We start from the raw sequence: 10000 nt of genomic DNA, 5'->3' as shown, positions 1-10000 counted from the left end.
TCTAAAAAGATAAATGGTTATGATCAGGGCTGAAGTTGAATTAAAGATTTATGACTGTTTAGACTGCACTACTCTCTGTCACAGTGATCTCCTGGTTGTTCCCCACTTAGGTTATCTAACTATCGCGCCGCCGCAACCAGAAACACTGGCCTGACCTGCTTCTAAGTTCAGTGGCCTGACTGAAAAAAGAAATTATTTGCTTTTTTGTAAATGTTTTCAAGTACCACCAGCAGTACCACCAAGTACCACTAGTGGTACGCGTACCACAGTTTGAGAACCACTGCCTTATAGTCTTCCTGTGCTATCTACTCTCTGGCACTAATGATCCTGATCATGCATCCCAGAGAGTTTTGCGGCTCATACAGTCATTCGGCCATGACATGGTATATGCAGTGACAAGCATCATGCAGTGCTTAGACCTGACAAAGATTGTCTGTGTCTTTGACCAAGCCCTGTATGCAAAGGCTGTTGAGATCACATGGAAACCTGCTGGCAAGTTCCAGAATATCATCATCAGACTTGGGGTATTTCACACCATCTGCACACTGCTGGCAATCATAGGAAAGCGTTTCCAAGATGCTGGACTCCAAGACCTGTGCATTCAGTCTGGCATGATCGCAGAAGGCTCCATTGCTGGGGTCATGGGTGGCCGCAAGTACAACAGGGCAGTGCGACTACACAAGCTCTTGTATGAGGCTCTCATGCGACTGACATGGAAGGGTTTCCTCTCTTGGTTGGAAACAACTGAATGAGATGGTTTATTTGGATGAAACACTGAAGGTAATTGACAGCCTTGGGGAAAATGTCTCACAAGCCACTTTGAAGGAAGCCCTCGAGAACAGCTCTTGTGCACGCATCATAGAACTGTTTGAAGTCTACCGCAAGTTCCTCAGAGGTGGGAACAGCAGCCTCTCCAGCTTCTGGGTGTCCTATTTGGACATGGTCGAAATCTTGCTGGGGCTCATCCGAGCATCCCGAGAGGGAGACTGGATGCTACACTTGGCAAGCATTCGAGCAATGATCCCATGGTGCTTTGCCTATGACAGGATGAACTACGCACGCTACCTCCCCTACTACTACGCCCAGATGTCTCAGCTGTACATCACACACCCAGATGTGTACACAGAATTCATGAAAGGAGGTTTCACTGTCCAACTGGGCCCCACTAATCCCTTTGGCAGGATCCCAGTTGACCAAGCTATAGAAGAAACAGTGAACAAAGACACCCAGACAGCTGGAGGGACGAAGGGATTCAGCTTGAAGTCAGGAGCTGTGGCCAAGTATTACCTAACCGCTGAGTATAGAAGCATGTACCTCAGACAGCTGAGAGACCTGACAGATCAAGGCACGTCCAAACTGTCCCATCCAGATCTACAGCGTCCAAGAATCAAGAGAGATTAAGCCGATGTCCAGTCTCTTCTTGACCTTATGCAGAACAAGTGGTTCAATCCTATGTCCCCTGATGAGAACGATCTGGTTAGCCTGTCCACTGGCTTCATGGCTCCACCTGATGTGACAAGAGATCTCCTGAGAGCTCATGCGATAGGAGAAGAGGCATACCAGGTATTCAAACAAACAAGGTTAGATGAGGACCCACCATCTTTAAAGTTTATGACAAGATGACCAAGCAAAGCCTGAAGACATTCTCCAGTGTCGGCACAAAAAAAGCTAAAGGAAAGAAAGGGCAGGATGTGGTGCTGAGGGCAGACAGAAACCTGTTCAGCCACATGATCCTGTTGGCTGAAAGCAGGAAGATAGACATGAAAGATGTCCTTGCCCACCCACTGGGCCCACTGCCATGGGCACTTGCAAATGCTGATGGGTCTCTACGAAAAACAAACAAGGCTGCACTTGCCAGAGAGCTGGAACAGAATGCGTCTCCTGTTGAAGAGATCCCAACACCATCCACTTCCATCATTGATGGGATGAGCCTGGTCCAGAAAATGAATGGCAACAACAAAACCTTTGGACAGGTGGCAGAGTCACTCTTCACCCAGGTCCTCCACGAGGGGGCACAGAGTCAGAGGATTGATGTTGTGTTTGATGTTTACCGCCAGACTTCAATCAAAGATGCTGAATGACAAAACCGGGGTGCAGACACTACGGTTCAATACAAGAACCTGGCAGGAGGACACCACGTACAGCAGTGGATAACTTTCCTGTGCAGTCCTTCCAACAAGACCAGTCTCATCAAGTTTCTGGTGGAAGAGTGGAACCTCCCACAATACAGAAAGAGGCTGCATGGCAAAGTGTTGTACACAACCTGTGAGGAAACCTGCTACAGGTTGACAGATGGTGGGTGTGAAGAAGTAGCAGAACTGCAATCAACACATGAAGAAGCTGACACTCGCCTGCTCCTGCATGCATCAGATGCTGCAAACATGGGCTCAAAAGCAGTCATCATCATAGCTGAGGACACTGATGTCATGGTGCTTTGTCTTGCCTTCCAGAAGGACATCACCTGTCCCATCTACATGAAGTGTGGGACCCAGAACCGCACACGATATGTGAACATCAGCAAACTTGCAAGCTCAGTTGGAGACAGCCTCTGTGACAGCCTAATTGGCTTACACGCCTTCACTGGCTGTGACACTGTCAGTGCATTCGCTGGCCGGGGGAAGCTGAATGCCCTGAAGATGGTGAAGAAGGATACTTCCTACCAAGAAACCTTCAGTGGACTAGGGCAGTCATGGGATGTGAGTGAGGAGCTGTTCCAGAGAATTGAGGAGTTTACATGTCACATGTACTCTGCTAACAGCAGCACAGTAGAGGTGAACCAACTGCGCTACCAGCTCTTCTGTACCAAAAGGGGAGAGGTCGAGTCCAGCCAGCTTCCACCATGTAGGGACTGTCTCTTCCTGCATGTTGAACGAGCCAACTATCAGGCAGCAATCTGGAAGAGCAGTCTGCAGTCTAACCCTGTGGTCTCAAGTCCTACAGAGCATGGATGGAAAGACGATGAGGGCAAGCTGGAAATTTACTGGATGCGCTCCCCACCTGCACCAGATGTAGTCCTGGAATTGCTAAGATGCAAGTGTGTCCGTTCATGCAAAATGCCAAGCTGCACATGCTTATCAAATGGACTGGCATGCACAGATATGTGCAAGTTACAGACATGCAGCAACCAAAAACTGCAGGATGATCCAGAACCTGACTTCGAACTCGAGGAGTCAGAGGATGAGAGAGACGAGCAGTTTGAGTGATTCAATGTACATTTAGTATATAATGTTGTTCTGTTTAATAGGTTGTTCATAAAACTCTAAGTGGTTCCTTATCTCATTGTGGTGTCCTTTATGTCTTGTATATGTATGATAAAGACAGACCACTTTGTGACATTATCCTAGTTATCTGACCCAGTTAATAATGCCCATCTAATTTAAGGCTCACAATGACCCGTAACAATGAAATAGTATAGGCATATTATACATTTCCTGAATCCTTATGATCCTGAGAGTGTTGTAGATTTTGTATTTTGTGCCCCTGTTGCTCCTGTATATGTATGATAAAGACAGACCACTTTGTGACATTATCCTAGTGGCTGTTCTGTATAGTTTTAATAGGAGCCTAATACCGCTCTTCTAATTTAAGGCTCACAATCACCCCTGATAAGAAATAGTATAGGCATATTATACATTTCCTGAATCCTTATGGTCCTGAGAGTGTTGTAGATTTTGTATTTTGTGTCCCTATTGCTCCTAGATGACACAAGGCTAAAAGATAGTATATCATTTAGGCGAAAATCGTGTAAAAATGTGTGTTGTTGACAGTTCAAAGAGCTCCAGTGACCTCTATATTGGTCAGAAAGATTCACATCTTAGCTTGAATGAAAGATTACATAGTCCCCTTTAAAATGATACCAAACACAATATTGTGAAACATTGACAGATGTCCTCTACGTGAGTCTAAAGCAGGATATGCACCAACATCTGAAATGCGATTTCCTGAGGGGGTGGGTATACTTCATGACTTGATAAGTATGATTAAGCTACCACTCTGGAAGGGCTATCATACAAAAATATCATCTACAGACATAGATCTTTGAAAAAATTATATGTAAGTTTATTCACCGTGAGTGGCACCGATATCTGGTCTGGCCCATGGACTATTGTGGTTGGAACCAGGCCATGTGAGCGGTGCGGCGCGTGCGCGGCGCGGGGAGCGGAGCGGGCGGTTTTGACGTGAGCGACGGAGTGGGTTTTAAAATGGGTCGGCGCGACGTCCAGAGCGAGAGTTCTCCTCCGCTCCAATCCACTCCGGGACGCTCACAGTGGTTTAACACTGATGTAATATACATGTAGTACAATGCCAAAACAACAGGTGGCGATGTACAAACATGAAGGCCATTTTCAACCAATGAGAAGGGTGAACCGTCACTCACATCCTGTTAGAAAAAGTATATGCCGCCATTGTTGTTGTCGTTAGCTTACATGCTAACGTGAATGGTAGCGATCATAGCATTGTGGCTAGGCTAGCTATCATCGCTTAGTAGAGATAGTGAATGGATAAACAACGTTATGTAACATTGCATAATGGGTACAATTACAATACGGCTCAATACAAACAATTGTTAAGGGGCCCAGGGGGTGTAGACTGTTGTAGTTTGGTCAAATCAAGCAAATTTACATCATGCTCCAAAAATTTTTTTAAATCTGCCGAGCGATGGGGAGCGGGGAGCGCTCGATTCAAGGTGAGCGGTGAGCGAGCGGAGAGCGACTTGGGGGCGGGGTCAACATGAGCGATTAGCGGACCGGACAAGCCGTCTAGAGCGAAGAGCGGATTTCTCGCCCGCGCCGATCCGTTCACGTGCACTGGTTGGAACCCAATGTGCAGGCAAGGAGACACGGTAGGCAGAACTGAGCAAAACCCAATATGGGTATATTTAATAGAGAGGTCTAAGTCCAGGCATGGGTCGATACACAGAGAAGGTTCTCGTATAGTCCAGGATATATACAGGGGCATGGAAGTCAGACAGAAGAAGTGAAAGCAGGAGCAGTTGTCGTCAGCCGGGCGTAGGTCTGAGCAGTACTTTGTGAGCAAGGCCAGTGCCTCCAGGTCTTCACATACAGGTCAGTGTCTCCAGGTCTTGACCAGCAGGCCAGCGTCTCCAGGTATTCACCGTACAGGCTAGGAGAGAGGATGAGAACAGAGATTAGGACAAGGTCGATAAACAAGAGATCCAGGCAAACAACTAAGCAACAGAGTAGATAACAAGAAACATAGTAACGTGGTACGAGAGTTTACGATCTGACAGCTTCTCTATGTCTGGGGCGGGTTTATATACCCAGATGCACTCTGCCTCCAGACCGTAGATCAGCTGTCTCTAATCATCTAATGACAACCACCTGTAACTAGTTAACGATAATGAGAGTGGTAGAGTGAACAGAGAAAGGCAGGAACACTGACATGGTAGGACCATGACAGAAACAGTGCTGCAGAAGGCAAACAAACTCAAAGGGACAAACATATACATTAATGAGGATTACCTAGAAGCTGTCAGACAGAGAAGGAAGGAGCTTTTACCGAAAATGATGGAGGCTAGAAAGAAAGGACTTTACGCTATTCTGAAATATGACAAGCTTGTCATCCGCCCATGGCAGATAACATGATAATGATCATAAGTTTGTACTTTTCATTTTAACTTTTTGTGTCTTTATGTATCATATTGTTATTACACGCTACACCTGGAGACACAACCAGGTCCTAAGACAACTGGCAATCACCCTGGAAGGAAGGAGAACTACCAACAATGCCCTCCCTCCCCCAATGCCTAGACACTCAAACACCACTTCTTTTGTAAGAGCAGGACAGCTCCCAGCAAAGCCATCTGCAAGAGTGGAGGCAACCCTCCTGGACACTGCCCGGGACTGGAGAATGCAGGTTGACTTGGACCAGAAACTAATCTTTCCGCCTGAGATAATTACAACTAACCTCAGGCCGGACCTGGTCTTGTGGTCAACCTCCCAGAAGTCTGTATTCATTGTGGAACTAACTGTACCATGGGAGGCTGCAGTTGGTGAAGCATATGAACGCAAACGACTGAAGTACTCCGACATAGCAGCCGAGGCAGAACAACGCGGCTGGCGTGCCCAGGTGCTTCCGGTGGAGGTTGGTTCTAGAGGATTTGTTGCCATGTCCACAACCAAGCTTCTTAAGAGGATGGGAGTGCGAGGACAGGCATTCCGACAAGCTGTCAAAACACTGTCAGAGGCTGCCGAACGAAGCAGCAGATGGCTATGGATTAAGAGAAAGGACCCCAATTGGGCTGCAAAATGACCATCAAGGGGTAAAAGCAGAGGGGGGCACACCTGGGACGCCAGGTGTTGCCGTTGAGCCCTTCTGAGGTGTCGTGGGCCTGTCAACGAAACACCAATGAAGGAGGGTGCCCACCTGAAGACCCCAGTGAAGATTTTACCACTACCCCATTCAAAAAAGTGCTGATTATCTAAGGGATTGTAATATCTAGTCCTATAAGCTCAATTTACATTAACTATTTTATCTATTATCACTATTATCACATTAACCGTTTATTATGGATACCATAGTCAACCTGCCTAAGGGCCTAGTCCTTGTTCACATTAATATATGTAGCCTGATGAACAAAACTCATGACCTTGCTCTATTCTTGCAGTCAAATAAGGTTGATATTCTAGCAGTTTCCGAAACTCATCTGGACAGCTCCTTTGAAGATTCTGAGGTTGAGATTTATGGTTTCATTCCTGTGAGTCTATGGAACACATCTATAAGGGTTAAAAACTAAAAAAAGGGGGGGGAAAGGGGAAAGGAAAGGAAAGGAAAGGCTAGTTTTAAAAGAAATCTTAGACACTATTTACACTCACACACACACAATAAAATGTTAGTCTACAGCTTGAATACATGCACACCCTGATAAATTGTTTTATTTACTGTAGTTCTAACTGGATTTTATCTCTTGTTTTTTCATATCCTGTTTTATATTTATTTGTATTCTATGATACATGTTTTTTATTCATTCTATTTGTGATATATGCTATTCTTATGTTCTATCGGTGTATGTTATGTGTGTGTGTGTGTGTGTGTGTGTGTGTGTGTGTGTGTGTGTGTGTGTGTGTGTGTGTGTGTGTGTGTGTGTGTGTGTGTGTGTGTGTGTGTGTGTGTGTGTGTGTGTGTGTGTGTGTGTGTGTGTGTGTGTGTGTGTGTGTGTGTGTGTGCGTGTGTGTGTGTGCGTGCACTGTATGCTTGAGTGTGTGTGTGTTCTTTTTTACACCCCTAAAATACTTAAATGTTATTACCTATCCTCTCTTATCTCACCTATCATCTTCTTACCTATCCTCTCTTACCTCACCTATCATCTTCTTACCTATCCTTTCTTAGCTCACCTTTCCTCTTACATATCCTCTTACCTCACCTATCATCTTCTTACCTATCCTCTTACCTCACCTATCCTCTTCTTACTTATCCTCTCTTACCTCACCTATCCTCTTCTTACCTATCCTCTTACCTCACATATCCTCTTCTTACCTATCATCTTACCTCACCTATCATCTTCTTACCTATCCTCTTACCTCACCTATCCTCTTCTTACCTATCCTCTCTGATCTCACCTATCCTTGTCTTACCTATCCTCTTACCTCACCTATCCTTGTCTTACCTATCCTCTCTGACCTCACCTAACCTCGTCTTACCTATCTTACCTCATCTATCCTCTTCTTACCTATCCTCTCTGACCTCACCTATCCTCTTCTTACCTATCCTCTTACATCACCTATCCTCTTCTTACCTATCCTCTCTGACCTCACCTATCCTCTTCTTACCTATCCTCTTACATCACCTATCCTCTTCTTACCTATCCTCTCTGACCTCACCTATCCTCTTCTTACCTATCCTCTTACATCACATATCCTCTTCTTACCTATCCTCTTACATCACCTATCCTCTTCTTACCTATCCTCTCTGACCTCACCTATCCTCTTCTTACCTATCCTCTTACATCACCTATCCTCTTCTTACCTATCCTCTCTGACCTCACATAACCTCGTCTTACCTATCTTACCTCATCTATCCTCTTCTTACCTATCCTCTCTGACCTCACATATCCTCTTCTTACCTATCCTCTCTGACCTCACCTATCCTCTTCTTACCTATCCTCTTACATCACATATCCTCTTCTTACCTATCCTCTTACATCACATATCCTCTTCTTACCTATCCTCTCTTACCTACAAATAAATTTAATTTACCTCACATTATTCCTAACCTGCACCTGCTTCCTGTTTGTCTCTGCAGAGAAAATGGACAAAGGAGAGAGAGGGAAGCAGAATGGAGTGAAGGAGAGAGGGAAGGAGCGGAGGAAAAGTAGCCCAGAGAAGAAGAAAGAGAGGTGGAAGTCAGAGAACGGCTCCCTGCTCAAACAACTAGGTACTGTCTGTCTGTCTGTCTGTCTGTCTGCATGTGCGTGTGTTTGTTTGTGTTTTTATTGATATATCACAGATATACTGTAAGTACAAAATAAATATTCCATATTGAAGATCAAAGATCATTTAAGATAACCCCACTATTGGAGAGTGGAAGGTGTGTGTGTGTGTGTGTGTGTGTGTGTGTGTGTGTGTGTGTGTGTGTGTGTGTGTGTGTGTGTGTGTGTGTGTGTGTGTGTGTGTGTGTGTGTGTGTGTGTGTGTGTGTGTGTGTGTGTGTGTGTGTGTGTGTGTGTGTGTGTGTGCACGCGCGTGTGTGCATGCACGTGTGTGTGTTTGTCTGGGGTTGAATCACTCCTCTATTGATAAATCACAATTATTCCTTTTGATTTTGTCCAAATATCATATCTGTGCATTAAACAGTACCTGCCCCCATTGTATACATCAGGTCTCTGGTCAGTAAAAACCTGTTCCTCCCATAGAAACGTCCTACTGTATTACCATCACAGACATTCTGCTTAGTGAAGACTCCTGTAGAGTAACATGTATAACAGGAGCTGACGAGTGCAGGTGGCTGATATGACACACCAATAAATCCCAAAATGTGTCTTCACATAAACACACTTGACAGTCAAATGCATATGCTCAGCCCCTCCTCCCCCACAGTACATATTGCATTCCCCAGGCATTCATGAACGCACCAACATCATGTCTCATGAAAAATACATGAAATCACATGAGAGAGAGAGAGACACACACGCACATACAGAGAGAGAGAGAGATAAGAGAGAGAGAGATAGAGAGAGAGGAGAGAGAGAGAGAGAGAGAGAGAGAGAGAGAGAGAGACCCACACACATACAGAGAGAGACACACACACAGAGAGAGAGAGAGAGAGAGAGAGAGAGAGAGAGAGAGAGAGAGAGAGAGAGAGAGGGAGAGGGAGAGGGAGAGGGAGAGGGAGAGGGAGAGTCAAGAGTCAAGTCAAGAGTTTTAATTGTCACGGCATACAGGTATACAATGAAATGCGGGTGGTCTTGCCCGAGAGAGAGACACACAGAGAGAGAGAGAGAGACAGAGAGAGACAGAGAGAGAGACACACACACATACAGAGAGAGAGAGAGACACACACACACAAAGAGAGAAATATTGGGTATGTGAGGGAGAGAGAGATGAGAGGTAATGAGGTAATTAACATGACCTTGTATTTCTGCATTGATTTGGCAACATAGGTTTCCTACCTGTCATGCCATTACAGTTTAGTTCAGTGTTCCTCCTGCGGGGGTCTTAAAAAGTCTTAAATAAAATTATCAGAAATTTAGGCCTTAAAAAGGTCTTAAATATTATTTTGATAGGTCTTAAAATGTATTGGATTAGGAGGTTACTTCTCTGTTGCGATAAGCTCTCTGTATTGTGTTTAAACGTGTTCCGGGCTGCAAAGTAAGCAGTACGGTAATAGCATATAATAATCAGTTTCCCCAACAACAATTCATATGGAAATAAATCAACATGGAACCATAATCACTAACTTTGCAGTGCCCGGGGAGAACTTATTGGAGAACACCCAGCTAGCAACCAAGCCTGAGGTAACGGAACGATGCTAGCTTTACTTTT

At 45.1% G+C, this 10000-nt stretch overlaps 1 protein-coding gene across 1 annotated transcript in view; it reads left to right on the top strand.

Annotated features, from left to right (window-relative positions):
- Nucleotides 1-10000, top strand: part of jade2 (jade family PHD finger 2) — a gene marked incomplete at both ends in the record, with an annotated part of 461718 nt that overhangs the window by 394658 nt on the left and 57060 nt on the right. Inside the window, 1 exon segment of the mRNA XM_084320505.1 lies at nt 8263-8394. Coding sequence (XP_084176631.1) covers nt 8263-8394 — 132 coding nt within the window.

This window comes from Notolepis coatsorum (genome assembly GCF_963971535.1).
Source record: "Notolepis coatsorum genome assembly, chromosome: 8".
In the NCBI taxonomy this organism is placed as follows: domain Eukaryota; kingdom Metazoa; phylum Chordata; class Actinopteri; order Aulopiformes; family Paralepididae; genus Notolepis; species Notolepis coatsorum.
This window is presented reverse-complemented; position numbering and strand designations above follow the sequence as displayed.